General features: G+C 41.9%; 1 protein-coding gene across 7 annotated transcripts in view; it reads left to right on the top strand.

Annotated features, from left to right (window-relative positions):
- The window catches only part of Ppp6r2 (protein phosphatase 6 regulatory subunit 2), a 91,954-nt gene that overhangs the window by 27,820 nt on the left and 46,210 nt on the right, over nucleotides 1-17,924 (top strand). For 2 of the 7 annotated variants that reach the window (XM_005354355.2, XM_013348834.2), the window contains exons 3-5: nucleotides 5,000-5,083; nucleotides 8,054-8,296; nucleotides 13,973-14,159. In XM_005354355.2, coding sequence (XP_005354412.1) covers nucleotides 8,070-8,296; nucleotides 13,973-14,159 — 414 coding nt within the window. In that variant the 5' untranslated portion in view covers nucleotides 5,000-5,083; nucleotides 8,054-8,069. Of the gene's footprint in view, nucleotides 1-104; nucleotides 132-4,999; nucleotides 5,084-8,053; nucleotides 8,297-13,950; nucleotides 14,160-17,924 lie in introns of those variants that run through there. The other 5 variants (XM_026782486.1, XM_026782485.1, XM_026782484.1 and 2 more) reach the window with 4 other exon arrangements.

Raw genomic sequence — 17,924 nt, 5'->3', positions numbered from 1 at the left:
CACTGCCCGGCTCTTATTGTTATATATGTATATGTGTGTTTATGCACAAATATATAAATACAACCTAATGAGTCTGTTTTTGTTTGTGTGTACATGGCTTCAAGGCTGACCACTGTACACTGGACAACCAGGTAAGGGGCTTATCCCTGGGAGAAGCTAATTCTCCTTCTCCCCACATTTATTAGTTGCCTGTAGTTCTTTGTCTAGAGTGGTACTCTATGAAATTTTCCTTCCACATTAATATGTCTATTGATACTGTCATTATTGCAATTTTGTTTATGCAGCCATTTGTAGGAGAGACTATTTCACCACAGACTTCTTGGTATTTTGGCTCTTACAGTTTTTCTATTAGCTCTTCTGAGATGTTCTCTGAGCCACAGATGCAGGGGCTGTGCTATATATATATATAATATATATATCTGTTGAGACTGGGCTCCCATTGATGTCTGGCAGGAAGCACACAGGCATGATACTCAAGTAGTGGCTGAGAGCTTTGCATCCTGATGCATGGCAGCAGGAAGATAGAAAGAGAGACACTGAGTCTGGTGTGGGCTTTTGAGACCTCCAGTGATATACCTCCCCCAACAAGGCCACACCTCCTAATCTTTTCCAAGCAGTTTAGCAACTGGAAACCACACATTCAAATTTTTGAGTCTATTGGAGCAATTCACATTCAAACCACCACATACATAGTGCATTCTGAACCCCTCCCTACCCTCTTTACCCAACTCCACAATCCCTTTTCTACCTACATTGATGTCTTAATCAGTGACCATCAATTTGGAAATAAACATTGGAGCCTAGTGGGCTCCTCAGTGAAGTATCTATGTCCTTAAATTCTGACAATATTCCTTATTTTTGAAAACAAGGTAAAAAAAAATAAAGTCAGTATGAATAGAGTAAGAGGAAAAAAGAAGCCGAACCTGAGTCCTCCAGATTTGTTTTTCCTTTTTACTGTTGTGTTGTCTGTGCTGAATTCCTTGCATTTCTGTATTAATTTTAGTAATACCTTGTGAGATCATAGGTAGGATTTAAAAACAAAACAAGACAAAAACCAAGTGGAGAATAGTGTTACATGTCTATAATCCTATCCACAGGTTGGCTTAAAAAAAGAAACAAACTAGGGGGCTGGAGAAATGGCTCAGAGGTTAAGAGCATTGCCTGCTCTTCCAAAGGTTCTGAGTTCAATTCCCAGCAACCACATGGTGGCTCACAACCATCTGTAATGGGGTTTGGTGCCCTCTTCTGGCCTTCAGGCATACACACAGACAGAATATTGTATACATAATAAATAAATATTAAAAAAAAAAGAAACAAACTAAATGCAGTGTACTCCTGTAATCCCACCGGTTGAGCATTGGAAGCCACAGGATCAGGATTCACTATGATCCTCAGCTATACAGAGAGTTTAGGCCAACCAGGACAGGCTACAGAAGACCCTTTCATTAAAAAAAATAGAAGCGCAGTCTTTAGGCTGCAGAGGTGGCTCAAGGTTAAGAGCACTTGCTGCTTCTCTAGAGGACCAGAGGTTGATTCTCAGCACTGTGTCATACAGCTCACGACAACCTAGAACTCCCCAACTCTAAAGCATCTGATACCCATTTCTGGCTTCTGTAGGTGTGTGCTTGCCTTAATTCTAGCACTCCAGAGGCAGAGGCAGGTGAATCTCTGAGTTCGAAGCCAGCCTGATCTACAGAGTGAGTTCCAGGACAGTCAGGGCTACACAGAGAAACACTGTCTTGGAAAAACAAAACAAAATAGCAAAAGACAAAAATAAAAAAACAAAAAAATCTTTTGATTTTAGTTTCCATATCTTATTGTCTTTAGAGAAAGTAATCTATATGATAGTGATCTTCTGAAGTTATTGCGTCATCCAGTATTGGGGCTTATATTTGTATTTTTGGTTGTGAGGTTAGCTTTTAATGCTTGAGCCATCATTCTAGCCCAGTGACTTATATTTGTAAATATTACATTGGATGTTGAAAATTTTTGTATTCCATTTTTAGGTGTTTATGTTTCCTTAACAGCATGAACTTAGTCACTGCAACTCTAAGAAATAACAGAGAAATCCCTTGTGCTCTTTACCCATTTCCTCCCGGATAGAAACTGTTTTGAGACAGACTCTCAAGGAGCCGCTGCTGACCTTCAGCTCCCTATGTAGCTGTGCTTGAACTTGAACTACTCTTCATTCTGCCCCCTTCCAGATGGTGGGATTGCAAGCCAGCACTAACAGAAATGTTTTAGTTATAGCCAGGAAGTGGCACTAATACAATCTACTGATTTTATTCACACCTCCCAGATTGTTTGTTTTTAGACTGTTTCTTGCTGGCCTGGAACTTGCATGTAATTCATGTTGTCCTGGAACTCACAGAAATCTGAATACTTCAGCCTTCCAAATGCTGGGGTTACAAGTGTGTGCTACCATACTCAACTTGACCTCCCAGTTCACTGTGTGTGTGTGTATGTGTGTGCGCGCGCGCGCGCACGTGCATGTGCGTGTGCATGTGTGTGGTCATGTACTTGAACTTGCTTTGTAGTGAAGGATGATCTTGAACTCCTGATCCTGCTACTTTCACCTCCCTAGGGCAGGGATTGCAGGTGTGCATTCCCACGCCCAGTTGTCATGTCACTTTTATAACCATATTTGCTTCCCTTTTGCTTCTTTCCTAATTCCCAACCACTGGAACCAAGCCTTTTCCTGTTGCTGTGATAAAATATCTTGATAGAAGCAGTTTACGGTGAAATAGTTTATTTTGGTCCAGACCTTAAGGATAAGGATCATCATGGTAGAGCAGTTAAGACTGTAAGCACTTGAAGCAGTCTTGTTGCATTTACAGTTCGTTAGCAAGAGGAGAGCAATGAGTGAATGCTTGTGCTGAGCTGTCGTCCTCATTTTTATGCATTCTAGAACCCAAGCCTAGGGAACTGTGCACACTCTTTAGGTATGTCTTCCCATTTCAGTTAACCTAATCAAGAGACTCCCTCACAAGTATGTCCAGAGGCTTGTCTCCTAGGTTATACTAGATCCTATTAGTTAATATTAGCCATCACGCTGTCTTCCCATTTCTAATACTGTTTGAAGTGGGTTTTTCTTGTGTGTGTGTGTGTGTGTGTGTGTGTGTGTGTGTGTGTGTGTGTATTGCCTTGTGTATGTCTGTACTACATGCATGTCTGGTGCCTTCAGGTGTCAGAAGAGGGCAAGGGCATCAGATCTCCCAGAACTGGAGTCACACATGGTTGTGAACCACCATGTGAGTGCTAGGACTCAAACCCAGCTCCTCTTCAAGAACTACTCTTAACCACTGAGCCATCTTTTCAGCTTTTGTTTCTAGAATTTTATTTATTTATTTGTTTGTTTGTTTATTTTTTGAGACAGGGTCTCTCTAAGTAGCTCCAGTTGTCCTGGAACTTACTTGCTATATAGACCAGGCTGACCTTGAACTCACAGAGATCCACCTGCCTCTGCTTTCCAAATGCTCTGATTATGTACCACCAAGCCATTTCTAAAATTTCTATCACTTAAAAATGTTATACTGGAGCTAGGCAAGTTGGCGTAATCTTAAGCTTTCAGGAGACTGTGGTGAGAGAATTGTTTGAACCCAAGAGTTCAAGACCAACCTGGGCACCATAGTGAGACAATATCTCAAACAAATAAAGCAGCAAAACAGAACCAAATCCACCAAGTCATCAATGGAATCATAGTATGAAAACTTTTGGGATTTGTTTACTTTGTCTAGTAATAAATTTCTAGACATGTATTTAGATTTTGTACTCATCAGTAATTCATTTTGGAGGCTGGGGATGTAACTCAGTTGTTAGAGTGCTTGCCTAATGATGGGGGAGAGTCTTCTGTTTAATGTTAATTTCATTGGTTAAATAAAGAGACTGACTGCCTTGGCCCTTTAATAGGACAGAAAATTAGGTAGGCAGAGTAGACTGAACAGAATTCTGGGAGAAAGAAAGCCAAGTCAGGCAGTCGCCATGATTCTCCCACCCGACACAGATGCAGGTTAAGATCTTCCCTGGTAAGCCACCTCGTGGTGCTACACAGATTATTAGAAATGGGTTAAAGCAAGATGTGAGAGTTAGCCAGTAAGACGCTGGAACAAATGGGCCAGGCAGCATTCAAAAGAATACAGTTTCTGTGTAATTATTTCGGGTAAAGCTAGCCGTACAGAGCTGGGCGGGAACGCAGCCCACCACAGCTCCTACAACAGCCTAATATGAATGAGAGCCCTGGGTTTGAGTCCAGTTCTGCACCAGGGAGGCAGAGGTAGAAAGATTGGGAGTTCAAGGTGACCCTCAGCTACATGTCAAGTTTGAGGTTTTTCTGTCAAACATGAGACTCAAAAAAGAAAATTCTTTCCTAATCATAAAAAATTTATTCCACTTACATGAACTTAGTACATATGTTCTTAACCGTTGTGCTTGGAATTGTACATGAATTTTTCATGTGGCATTAAACAAGAGTAACCTTTATTTATAGTTATTTTCTTGTTTACTGTTTCTATATCATCTGCATGTTGGCAAGAAAAATAAGAAAAGTGATAAATTTTCCTAACTTCCTTGCTTGGTGGCCATGTTAACCTCCCCGTGTCATTCTGATTTTAGTATATGAGCTATCTGAGCGATCACAATAGCACTTTATATAGCCCTATTTTCCTTACTGTGATGGTACCACATGCTATGTTACAGTTTGTATTTTGAAGGCTGTCCAAGCTGATTCCAGCCTCCCCACCCTCCTTTTTGGTTAGCATACAAGAAATGTAATTCTAACGTTTTGTTTGTTTGATACAGGGTCTCACTATGCAGCTCTGGCTGTCCTAGAACTCACTAGACCAGGCTAACCTCAAACTCAGAGATCTGCTTGCCCTGCCTTCTGAGTGCTGGGATTAAAGGCATACCCTGCTGTTATTCTAACTTTTGACTGTTACAAATAAAGTTGTTGTCAACATTCATGTGAAGGTTTTTGTGTGAATTTAAGTTTTTGTTTTCCTAGGATCAATGTCAAGGGCCAAGGCAGTTTTATTTGTATGGATTTCTGTTCACTGCTGCATTCATAGAGGTTGCAGAATCTCTTAAGGTTTGTATGTTTATCATGTTTGAACCTTTTCTTTCTTACCCATGTATAACATTGCCTCCTATGCTGGCTCCTTCCCTGTCTAGCTGGAGTTGGTGAGCTTCCATTAGCTCAGGTAAACTGTTTCAGTGGGTGTACCCATCATGGTCTTGACCTCTTTGCTCATATTCTCACTCCTCTCATTCTTTTGGGTTTTTTTTTATTGTTTGTTTGTTTGTTTTTTGAGACAGGGTTTCGCTGTCTTGGAACTAGCTCTTGTAGACCAGGCTGGCCTCGAACTCACAGAGATCTGCCTGCCTCTGCCTCCCGAATGCTGGGATTAAAGGCATGCGCTATCACCGCCCAGCACTCCTCCCATTCTTCAACCGGACTTTGGGAGCTCAGCCCAGTGCTCCACTGCGGGTCTCTGCCTCTGTTTCCATCAGTTACTGGATGAAGGTTCTATGGTGATATTTTAAAGATATTCATCAATCTGACTACAGGGCAAGGCCAGTCTGGAACCCTCTCCTCTATTGCTTAGGGTCTTAGCTGGGGGTCATCCTTGTGGATTCCTGGGAATTTCTCTAGTCTCAGGTTTCTTGCTAGCCCCATAATGGCTCCCTCAATCAAAATATCTCTTTCCTTGCTCTCATCTCTGTCCTTTTCCCATCTCGTCTATCCCGTTCCCTCAAGTTCTCCTCCTTCCTCCCCTTCTCCCCTTCTCTTCCCCTTCTGTCCTTCCTTCTCCCCCCACCCTCATTTCTTGCTTTTTAAAACACTCTGTCACATTAATTTTTGTTGTTGTTTTGAAATAGTCTTACCTTTATGTAGACCTACCTGGCTTTGAACTCACAGAGATCCACCTGCCTCTGTCTCCCAAGTCCTGGGATTAAAGGTGTGTACCACTATGTCTGGAGGATACCACATTTATTTATGTTATGTTATTATTGTGTGTGTGTGTTGTATTCATGTGCTTGCTTTGATTTGTATGTGGCCAACAGAGGACAATTTATGGGACTTGTGTAAATTCAGGTTCTCAGGTGTGGTGACAGGTGACAAGTGCCCTTAGTCACTGATGTCATCTTGCTGACCCTCTCTTTCTATCCCTCCCCCTGCCTCTGTAGTGCTGGGAAGCAAATCTTATGACCTTGTATATGCTAGGCAATGGCTCTACTATTGAGTTACATTCCCAGCCTCTAAAACATTGTCTTCTAGAATTTCTAGTTGTAGATTTTATAATTAAACCTGTGCGCTATTTCATGTTAATGTGGATTTTGGTGTGAAGTAAGGGTTGAGCTTATTTAACGCATATTTAGTTTTCTGGAATAATGTTTTAAATGACTGCACACACACATACTCATACGCACACACACAACACACCTTTCTCCATTTAATTGATTTTCTACATTTACTGAAGATTAATTGAATATATATTGTGTCAGGGCTACACACCAGTACCTCAGATTCACAAACAGGCAAACACATCTAAGAACCACAGCTAGTCTCTTAGTTTTTTTCATTTACAGTTTATTTTAGTGTCAGGTGTGGTGGCACACATCTTTAATCTCAGCATTTGGGAGGAAGAAGCAAGTGTACCTCTGTGAGTTTGAGTTGAGCCTGGTCTATATAATGAGTTTTAGGCCAACCAGAGCTGCACAGTAAGAGTCTGGCTTAAAGCATTATTTTATATATATGGATGTTTTGCCTGCATGCATGTCGTCTGTGTATCATAGATGTACAGTGCCCACAAAGGTCAGAAGATGGTGTTATACCGCCTGCCAGAGTTACAGACTGTTGGGAGTGGTGGTTTCAATACTAGAATTCAGTCCCCAGGTCCTCTGCATCTATAGCCAGGACTCCTAACCACTGAGCCATCTCTCCAGCTCCAATCTTTTAGATTTTTTTAAAAGTAAAAATACCAAGTAGGATAAGCCACTCAGATCTTATAGTTTTGTAAATAACCTTATATTACATTAAAAGAATCTATAATTTGGAGCAGTGAGATGGCTTACCGGGTTAGGACTGATGATCTGAGTTTAGTCCCTGGGACCCATATGATAGAAAGTGAGAACTGACTCCCACAACTTGTCCCCTGACCACCACTCATGTATGCTTTCCTGGTTGTATGGTGTGCACGTGTGCACACACACATAAATAAATGTAAAAATGATTTTAAAATATTCATATTTGAAGATAAGCTTTTAGCTTTGTTGACGATGAAGCTTCATATTTTCTTTTTGTTATCACAATAGTAAAAACTGTTGGCTAACTCACCCTGGCCTGTACCTTGACAGTGAGCCCCATGGGGATGGTCAGCCTTGACTAGGCACAACAGCAAAAGCTGGAAGAAGGGCTGAGGAGGCAGAGGAAGGGCTGGGTTAGTGGTGATCTTCAGATTGCTGTGGCAAGACTGTGCACAGTTGTGTGCATGTGAAGGAGATGGTTGTCTTATGGATAGCCTTGATATTATTCAGCAAGACGGCCACCATAAACTGAGGAACTAGGTGACACATGGCTGCAGAAAATGGAAAGTTCAAGCAAAACAGGCTGTCCTAGTTTGGCTAGCTGGGTATCGGCTCTGAGAGTCTTCTAGGAACACATGTCCAGTGTTCAGTTCACTCAGGAGGGTTTAAGCACTGGGAGGGTAGGTTTCTGGTTTGAGTTAACTTTTTTGGGATGGAGAGGTATTCTTAGCGTTGATACTTGGGAGAAAGATGTGTGGGCCCGTCAGAGCCACGATCGAAATGAGAACCTCTAGGGACTTAAGCACTGTGGGGAGGGGAGAGCTAGGTCAGATGAGGGAGATACTGTGCGTGGGGAGGAGATAAGTCAGTGAGAGGAACGTAAGGGCCCTGTAGATATGAACAGTTACTTAGGCCCCAGGATCACCTGTGTGTATGTTGGGGATAAACTCTTTGGACTTTGGTATAGCTCAGCTGAGGGTGGATTAACAGAGTATGAAGGAGTGAGCTCCTCTTCTGTCCTTACTTGCAGCTCTGTGGCCACCATCATGTTCTGGAAATTTGACTTGAATACCACGTCCCATGTTGACAAGCTGCTCGACAAGGAACATGTGACACTGCAAGAGTTAATGGACGAAGATGACATCCTGCAAGAGTGTAAGGCTCAAAACCAGAAGTTGCTGGACTTCCTGTGCAGGCAGCAGTGTATGGAGGAGCTGGTAAATCTCATCACACAGGACCCACCCCTGGACATGGAAGAGAAGGTCCGATTCAAGTATGTACTGAGGCTGTTCCCAGGCCCTCTGGGTAGTGCTTAGGGAGGCTGTGGGTAGTGTCTAAGGCCAACTAGATACAGGGCATCACCACATGAGAAGTGAGGAGGCTGTTGTGAAGTTGTGGTTTGTGAGGTTTGTGAGGTTTAAGAGTTTTGAATCTCTTGTGTATGTTTTTTTTTTCATTCTGTGGTATAAGTGAGTTTATATTAAGTCGACATATGTTGCAACAATTTGATGAAAGAAAGACCCTATGATAATTAGGTACCTGAGATTGCAGAGTTGTACCACATCATCATTAGAGCTGGTAAACAGGTTAGAGGTATGATGCCTGACCAGTTCAGATGGAGTATGTCATTATCATTAGTGGTACTAAACCTTTAGAAATTTTTTCTAAAATATTTTAAGTTTGACCAGGGTGTTGGGAGCTGACAAAAGGGAAGGGACAGTGTCACCACAAGACAGATGGAACTTTGTGTAAGGGCAGAGTCTGGAGTGGGAGGATGCTCTGTGTACCAAGAAAGTTTGGCTCCATGAGTAGGTCACATGATCCATAGTGTTTCTGGGGAGAGCTAGGGACAAGTTACACAGCAGTCATAGATCTAGGTGCTTATGAGGAAGCCTACTGTACGCATGCGTGGTATGAAGGTCTTGGCATAGGGTGAGTCATGATTTGCTCTTTATCCCTCCCTCCCTCCCTCCCTCTCTCCTTCCCGCCTTCCCTCCCTCCCTTCCTTTCTTCTGACATGAAGACTTACTGTTTAGCACATACTAATCTACTTCCAATACTCCTCCCAGAAATCTTCTAAGTGCTAGGATCTCAGATATATTCCACACCTGTCAGCTTTTACAATTTTAAATGTTTGAAAAAAGTTAAAGGGAGAGTACTTTGCTACCCATGTTGATGACCTTTTTGGTGGTAGACATGTCACACTAATCCATATACAATCAGAGTCCAGTCACAAAAGAGACTAACAAAAATAAATATCTTTAAAAATATTTATTTATTTATTATGTATACAATATTCTGTCTGCGTGTATGCCTGAAGGCCAGAAGAGGGCACCAGACCTCATTACAGATGGTTGTGAGCCACCATGTGGTTGCTGGGAATTGAACTCAGGACCTTTGGAAGAGCAGGCAATGCTTTTAACCTCTGAGCCATCTCTCCAGCCCCCTAACAAAAATATTTTTAACCTGGCCCTTCACAACAAATATTTGCTGACCTTTGTCTTTTGGAAGAAAAAAGAGCAGGCCTAGATAATGAAGCAACCAGTGCTTCCTCTGGGCTGTCAGTGCTTCCTCTGGGCAGTCAGTCTGTCTGTCTGAGAGGTGGGCTGTCAGTGCTTCCTCTGGGCAGTCAGTCTGTCTGTCTGAGTGGTGGGCTGTCAGTGCTTCCTCTGGGCAGTCAGTCAGTCTGACAAGGGTCCCATGATGGGAAACAGTTCTAGGAAGAACTGCTGTCAGAGGGCCACAGCTTTATGGATAGGGTGACCACAACTGGAGGCTGTTGTGTTCTCATTATCACTACACTCCCTGTCATCTTCTCTACAAGTGTCTCCCGGTTTGGGTGACCAATTAGAACAAAATGACAGATAGGGTGTAGTTAAGGGGCTTTTAGGTCAAAACAGAGATTCTCAGAATAGCATCAATGACTCGAGACTGGCGGAGTCAGAGTCTGAGAGAGATTAGTAGTGCACGGGTACCAAGTTAAAGCAGAGAAAGCAATGAGAAAACAAATGGCTCTCAGGAGCCTGATACATAGAAGCAAGCAAATGGGACAGAGCAGATTCGTCAGTTCATTTGTGGGTTACACATACATATTCACACAAACACCAGATTTTTGTTGTTGTTGTTGTTGTTGATGTTTTTATTTTGTTTTTCAAGACTGGGTTTCTCTGTGTAGCCTTGGCTGCCCTGGAACTCGCTCCTAGACCAGACTGGCCTTGAACCCAGAGATCTTCCTCTCTCTACCTTCCAAGTGCTAGGATTAAGGGCATGTGCCACCACCATCTGGCCCCAGGTATATTTCTTTAAAGATTTTTTTAATGTATATGGCTGTTTTACCTGTATGTATGTCTGTGCACCATGTATATCAAAAGAGGGCCTTGACTGTCTGGGACTATCATGTGAATTCTAGGAACTGAGCCTGGATCCTCTACATGAGCAGCCAGTGCTTTTAACCACTGAGTCATCCCTCCAGCCCACCAGGTTTTTCTCCCCATTTATTGTGTAAGCATTTCATGGATCTCTTCAATTGAAAATGAAAAGATCTTAGTGTAGTGGAATATTTTTTTTGCATTATTTCTTTTTCCCCTGTAGTTTTTCCTCTGTTTTCTTTCTGGGCATCTAATTGAGCATTAACTTTTGAAAATTAATACCTATTTTTTAAATCTTCAAAATGTTTGTTTGTGTATGTATGTGCATGGTGTATGTGAATGTGGCTGTGTGCACACCACAGACAACTTTGTGGAGTCAGTTCTCTCCATCCACCCTTAGACAGAGCTCAGGTTAATGGGCTTGCATAGCAAGCACCCTCACTGCTCAGCCACCCTGCTGGCCTCATTTTTCTTGGTTTTGCTCTTACTGTTTTATCTATGCCTTTGCTACCCCAGCATTCCATTTAGAAAAAACATCCTTCTAGGCCGGGCGGTGGTGGCGCACGCCTTTAATCCCAGCACTCGGGAGGCAGAGGCAGGCAGATCTCTGTGAGTTCAAGACCAGCCTGGTCTACCAGAGCTAGTTCTAGGACAGGCTCCAAAACTACAGAGAAACCCTGTCTCGAAAAATCAAAAAAAAAAAATCCTTCTAGTTCTTTTTGTGTATGTTGGTGAGGGGGGGGCGTTGAGACAGGGTTTCTCTGTAGCTATGGAGCCTGTCCTGGAACAAGACCAGGCTGGCCTTGAACTCATAAAGATCCTCCTGCCTCTGCCTCCTGAGTGCTGGGATTAAAGGTGCTCACCACTACCGCCCTCCTTCTAGTTCTTACCTGTGGGATGAAGGCCTGTAAGCATGCTGGGAACTTGTTTTTTGCCAAGTTTCCTATTTTTAGCCAGCATCCCATTATCTCTCCATTTTATTTAGTATTCTTAAATTAGTAACAGGACTTGTTCACTTTTCCTGAGAACGAACTAACTCAAGCATAAGATGTTTCCAGACCACCCTGCCCTCAGCAATCAGGACACTGGCCATACATCTCTGGAACTGTGTAGCTTGAGCCCTTACCCTAACTTCTCTCTGAGCACCTGAGAGTCCGTTTTCCTTGGGCTTAGTCTAAGGTAGAATCATTTCCTCTTCTCTTCTCTTCTCCCCCATCCCATGCCTGAGATGTGACACTGGGGATTAATTTAGAGCCTCTTGCGTGCTGGATACTGGGCAGGCACTCTACTGCAGTGTTTCTGCAGCCAGCTGCTCTTCTTGCCTTCCTAACTCTCTATTACTGGAATAGGATCTTAGGAGGGAATATCCACAAGATCACATGAGTCATTTGTCATGTTTAAGTAAAATTCTTATTCTTTTTGTAAGTTTTTTAAACTACTAGAGCAGTGCCTATTTGTCAGAAAGTAAGTATGTGTATAAAGGAAAAACCCTAGACCTACTTAGATGTAGAATTGTTTTCTTTTGGATAGACGTGGTGGCCACACCTTTATTCTCACACTTTAGAGGCAGAGACAGGAGGATCTCTGTGAGTTTGAGGCTAGCCTGGTTTGCATGGTAACTTCTAGTACAGCCAGGGCTTTGTAGAAAGACCCTGACTTTAAAAAAAAGGAGAAAAAGAAAAGAATTGGTACCTTTTAGCTCCATCTGCTCTGTTGGACAAGTTGGTTATTCCCTGCTGTGAAAATGCCCTCAAAACGCAGTCTTTCCTTTGCTTCCTCCCCCGTAGGATTTGACTTCTTGCACTGCCCCAGCGTGTTGTATCTGGTAGAGCATCACTGTGGCTTTCACTGCTGCTGACCTAATCTTCTTCTGCTGCTCTCTGTGGTCTCCCTGCCCTCAATTGGTCATGGATGATCCTCTACACTAAACACTTGTGTGGGGTTAGAGCCATTGCATGAGGTGGGGCCCTGGCTGCCCCACTTCACAGACAAAGACATTGAAAACCAGAGAGGTTAGCCAGGAAGGAGCAATCCCAGAACTGACTTAACCCTTAGGCCCCTCCCGCACTCAGCCTATGGGGCCCTGCCCATACTGTTCTCCTGTCCAAAGGCCCACTTGTCTTGCAAGTCCTGCTGGGCCTGCATGACTGACAGCTCGTTATGGCTCTGAAGGTTGCTCCTTTTTATCCGGCTGAGAGAGAGAGAGAGCATCCACAATCAGTGCAGAACTGTTTCTGGGGGCGTTGGTTGTCTTCTATCCTGTGTGGGCCAGCTGCTAAAGAAGAATCAGTGATAGCATGGAATCACACAGAATGGGCTAGGAAGGGTTATCTTGTCTGTAGTCATTTTCATTAAATGAAGAGTATATTTTCACATACTAGCATTTCTTTTTTTTTGAAGATTTATTTATTCTTTATACAGTGTGCTGGCGTGTATGCCTACACACCAGAAGAGGGTATCAAATCTCATTATAGATGCTTGTGAGCCACTGTGTGGTTGCTGGGAATTGAACTCAGGACCTCTGGAAGAGCAGCTAGTGCTCCTAACCTCTGAGCCACCTCTCCAGCCCCCATACTAGCATTTCTTAGTAGTAAATTACTTATATGCTGTCTCACTGATGATACTGTTTCATAGCTTCAGACATGATATTTCTTAGTGTAGAGCAGTTTTGCTCTGTGCTTACTAATTTGAAGTCACAGGAAGCGGGGAGAAGAGGAAAGGCAATTTCCTAAGGAGAAACATGAACATGACTGGGACTTAGCCGTACTGACAGTCAACAGGGAGAAGCCTGGCAGATGATCATGAAGAAAGAATCCAGGAAAAAGAAAGATTATTTAAGTCTGGTCTGCTGGTGCGCACCTGTAATCCCAGGTTTAGGAAGTAAAGGCAGGAGGATGAAGCCATCCTCATCTACGTAGTGAATTTGAGGCCAGTCCAGGCTACATGAAATCCTGTTTTAAAAATATTAAAAGTTGGGGGCTGGAGAGATGGCTCAGAGGTTAAGAGCACTGACTGCTCTTCCAGAGGTCCTGAGTTCAATTCCCAGCAACCACATGATGGCTCACAACCATCTGTAATGAGACCTGGTGCCCTCTTCTGATGTGTGGGCATACATGGAAGCAGAATGTTGTACACATAATGAATAAATAAATTAAAAAAATTAAAAGTTATTTATAGAATGGAAGTAGAGTCAGAAAATTTAGAATATTAGAGAACAGGATAGATGGAGCCTATAAAAGATATGTTAAGAACTTTGAGTTCCAGTAATTAAATTCCAGTTGCTACAGGTCTGTTTAGTAATTTGCTCTTTATCATCTGCTTCCTTTCTTTAAAAGTGTGTTTATTTTTAGTTGTGTGTATGTGTGTGTCTGTATGAGAGTGTGCCATGTTTGTGGGTACCTAGAGGCTAGTTACAGGTGGCTCCACCACCAGATATGGGCACTGGGAGTTGAACTCAGGTTTTCTGAAAGAGCAATACATACTCTTAACCATTGAGCTCTCTCTCCAGTCATGACGTGTCTGCTTCCTAAAAGTTGGAGAAGTCTAATTTCACCTCCAGTGCTTGAACTGTGCCCTTTTAGATATCCAAACACAGCCTGTGAGCTTCTGACTTGTGATGTGCCGCAGATCAGCGACAGACTAGGCGAGGACGAGAGTCTGCTGAACCTTCTGTATGACTTCCTGGATCAGGAGCCACCACTCAACCCACTGCTTGCCAGTTTTTTCAGCAAGACCATTGGCAATCTTATTGCAAGGAAAACTGAACAGGTAATGATATGTGAAGCCAAATGCATTGGATAATCAATGCTGCCACTGTGAAACTGTCACCAGGCTCTTGAGACAGTATTTTGTTTGCTTAACAGACCACAGATGAACAGTATAAGTGGCTGATATGTGAACTGTTGTTTAAGTGAAGTGACTTTCCAAAGAGGTTTTGTAGCCAGCTCTGGAATAAGCAGTACTTCTTGTCCTTACTGGGTGCTTTGCAAGCCCCAGATCAACGTGAGGTCCTATAACATCCCTTCACTGTGGAGGGGCCGGAGACCATCTACATTTTGAGGTCTTTATGAGTAGCCTGTCTGTGTGGTCAGAATAGTGATTGATTGCTTCAAAGTAAACAAAAAATAATGATCAGCTCACTGATTAATTAACTAATTAATTGGAATTGGACTTTTGTGGGAAAACGAATTAGCATTTTAGCTGTAACACTGTCCTTCTCCTACCTTATTGTAGTTAGTTGTTTTAATCTTTTGGCTCTTTGGGTCTTACTCTTTGGGGACCCGCCACCCAGCTCCCAAATAAATCACACAGAGGCATATTCTTACTTATGATTGCCCAGCATTAGCTTGGCTTGCTTCTAACCAGCTTTTCTTAACTTACCCCATCTACCTTTTCCTCTGGGCTTTTATCTTTCTCTATTCTATATGCCTTTCTTTACTTCTTACTCTGTGACTTGCTGTGTAGCTGAATGGTTGGCCCCCCTGGTGTCCTCTCCCCCCCTCTTTTCTTGCTTCTGGATCTCTTCTCCTATTTATTCTCTCTGCCTGTCAGCTCCGCCTATCCTTTCTCCTGCCTTGCTATTGGCTGTTCAGTTCTTTATTAGACTAATCAGGTGTTTTAGACAGGCAAAGTAACACAGCTTCACAGCGTTAAACAAATGCAAGATAAAAGAATGCAATACATTTTTGCATCATTAAACAAATATTCCACAGCATAAACAAACATAACACACCTTAAAATAATATTCCACAACACTTACGTTTAACCTTATATTTAAAATGTTGATGTGAAACCAGGTGGTAGTGGTGCACACCTTTAATCCCAGAATTCAGGAGTGAATTTAAGCCCAGTCTAGTTTACAGAATGAGTTCCAGGACAGTTAGGGCTACACTGAGAAACCCTGTCTCAAAAAACCAAAATAAATAAATAGAATAAAGTGTGGATATGAATAGGGGAATTATAATGGTGGCTTGTCCCTCCTGCTGTGTTCAGCACCTGTCTCCTCACCTCATTTACCCATTACCATTGGATAATTTAAACACACACCTCAGACGTCATAATTTCTTGTGTAAATAGTCTGGTGTGTCTAAATTATAAGGACTTTTTTCTTTTTAATATTAACCATAATTGTTTAATCTCATCAACTATCCGTTTAGCAAACAGACCTATATGTTGTCTATGTCTTGAGTCCTGGGACTCCAGAGGACTGTCTTATCTCTTTATTTGTCAAATAGCAGAAATGAAGAGTGACAGTGCCATAGCTATATGTATGTGTATATGTATGTGTGTGTGCATACATATCCCCTTCCCACTTCTGTGTATAATGGTGGTGGCAGTAATGAGGGAAGGAATGTTGAGCAGATGCCCTAGTACAAGCAAGGTGCTGTGTCGGGTGTTCACTGTGAGTTTCAGAGAGACCTTTTGTGCCTAGACCTTGCAGCTCAATGGATGGGTTTGTGAATCTCTTAATTTACTACTGTAGCCTGATCATATACTTTCGGACTTTCTTTAAAATTTTACTTTCCCTTTTCTTCCTTTCTAGTGCCTACTGCATTAGAGTGAAATGAAATGAACTTCTTAAAAGTTTGTATTGTGCTGACAAACATGTAACACATTTATGTGGAATTCAGGTTAAGACTGAAATATTTAAGTTCTGTACTCTTTGCAATAACTACTTTTTCAGTAGATAGCACATAGTTGTTAATTTTCGTATAACAGTATCATACTGAGTACTACAAATTGCTTTTCTCATGTATACATAAGTCGTGTTCATCTTTTCTTATAAAAATACCTGCTTCATTTTGACAGTCCCTTGTATTGCTCTACCAAAATTAGTTGCCAGTCACCCAGGAGTTGATCTGTTCCTAGGGTTGGCAAGCAGGTTGAGCTTTCCTGAAAGAATAGACTGACCCGGAGACAGACTGTTAGAGGCCAATATTTTTTCTGATTCTCCTTTTCTTTTTTCTTTCTTCTTTTTTGTTTTTGTTTTTTGTTTTTTTTTTGAGATAGAGTTGCTCTGTGTTGCCTTAGCTGTCCTGGAACTTGCTCTATATACCAGACTGGCCTCAAACTCGTAGAGTGAGGGTTGGGATTAAAGGTAGATTCCATCATCACCTGTCTTTAACCTTCTTATTTTCAATCTCATCAGATTATTTTGAAGAAAATTACAGATATCAGATGAGATGAAACGTCTTTTATAGTTATAACCACAATACCATTATCACACATAAAATATAAACAATAATGCCTTAATTTTGTTAAATGTTCTTACAGTGTACAAGTTTGCCTTTGATATCTCAAAATGGTCTGTGTCTCAGTTCAGGTGTTTAGTGCTGGGCCAAAACACCACGACCAAAATCAACTGGGAAGTAGGGTTTATTTTATCTTAAAGTTCCTATCACAGTCCATCATAGAATAAAGTCAAGGCATAATCCTAGAGGTAGGAATTGTAGCAAAAGCCATTGAGGAACACTTCTTATTAGTTTGTTCCCTCCTGGCTTGCTCAGTTTGTTTTCTTATATACCCAGGACCACACACCCAGAAGTGGCACTATCCACAAATGAACTGGGCCTTCAATCATCAATTAAGAAAATGCCCTTGGGCTAAAGAGATAGCTCAGTGCTCTTCCAAAGGTCATGAGTTTAATTCCTGTCAACCATGCGGTGGCTCACAACCATCTGTAATGAAATCTGGAGCCTTCTTCTGACCTGCAAGCATACATACAGGCAGAACATTGTATACATACTAAATAAATAAATCTTAAAAAAGAAAAGAAGAGAAAAGAAAATGCCCTATAGGTTTGCTGACATTATGGAGGCATTTTCTCTGTTGTGGTTTTCACCTCTCAGTTAACAAAAAAACCTAAACATAATTATTGACCCTTTGTCAACCTGACACATAAACATATTACTATTAAACTATAACCTTTTCTTTCTTGTTCATCCCTAAGATTTCACATTAATACCACAATATAAAGCATTTCAACTTTGTTTTTTTTTTTTCTTCTTGAGACAGGGTTTCTCTGTCTAACAGCCCTGGCTATTCTGGAACTCATTTTGGAAACAAGGCTGGCCTCGAACTCACAGAGATCTATGTGAGTTTGAGGCGAGCCTGGTCTACAAAGTGAGTTCCATGACAGCCAAAGATGTTACACAGAGAACCCTGTCTTGAAAAAACAAAACAAAAAAAGTTCAGTTAAAATATCTGAAGTTTCTTTTAAAGTTCAAAAGTTCAAAGCTGCTTTAAAATATCCAAAGCCATCTGGGTGGTGGTGGTAGCTCATGCACTTTAATACCAGCAGAGGCAGGTGGATATCTGTGAGTTTGAGGCCAGCCTGATCTACAAGAGCTAGTTCCAGGGCAGGTTCCAAAGCTGTAGAGAAACCCTGTCTTGAAAAACCAAAAAAGAAAAGAAAAGAAAACTCCAAGGCCACTATACTGTTGAATTATCTTGAGTCCAGAAATACCAGGCTAGCTACAAGATAGACCAATTACATGTTTTTTTATTATAAGGGGCAAACTCACAAAACAGGAA

The sequence above is a fragment of the Microtus ochrogaster genome, chromosome 15 (genome assembly GCF_000317375.1).
Source record: "Microtus ochrogaster isolate Prairie Vole_2 chromosome 15, MicOch1.0, whole genome shotgun sequence".
Lineage (NCBI taxonomy): Eukaryota > Metazoa > Chordata > Mammalia > Rodentia > Cricetidae > Microtus > Microtus ochrogaster.
Note: the sequence above shows the minus strand (reverse complement) of the source record. Positions and strands in the feature narration are given on the sequence as shown.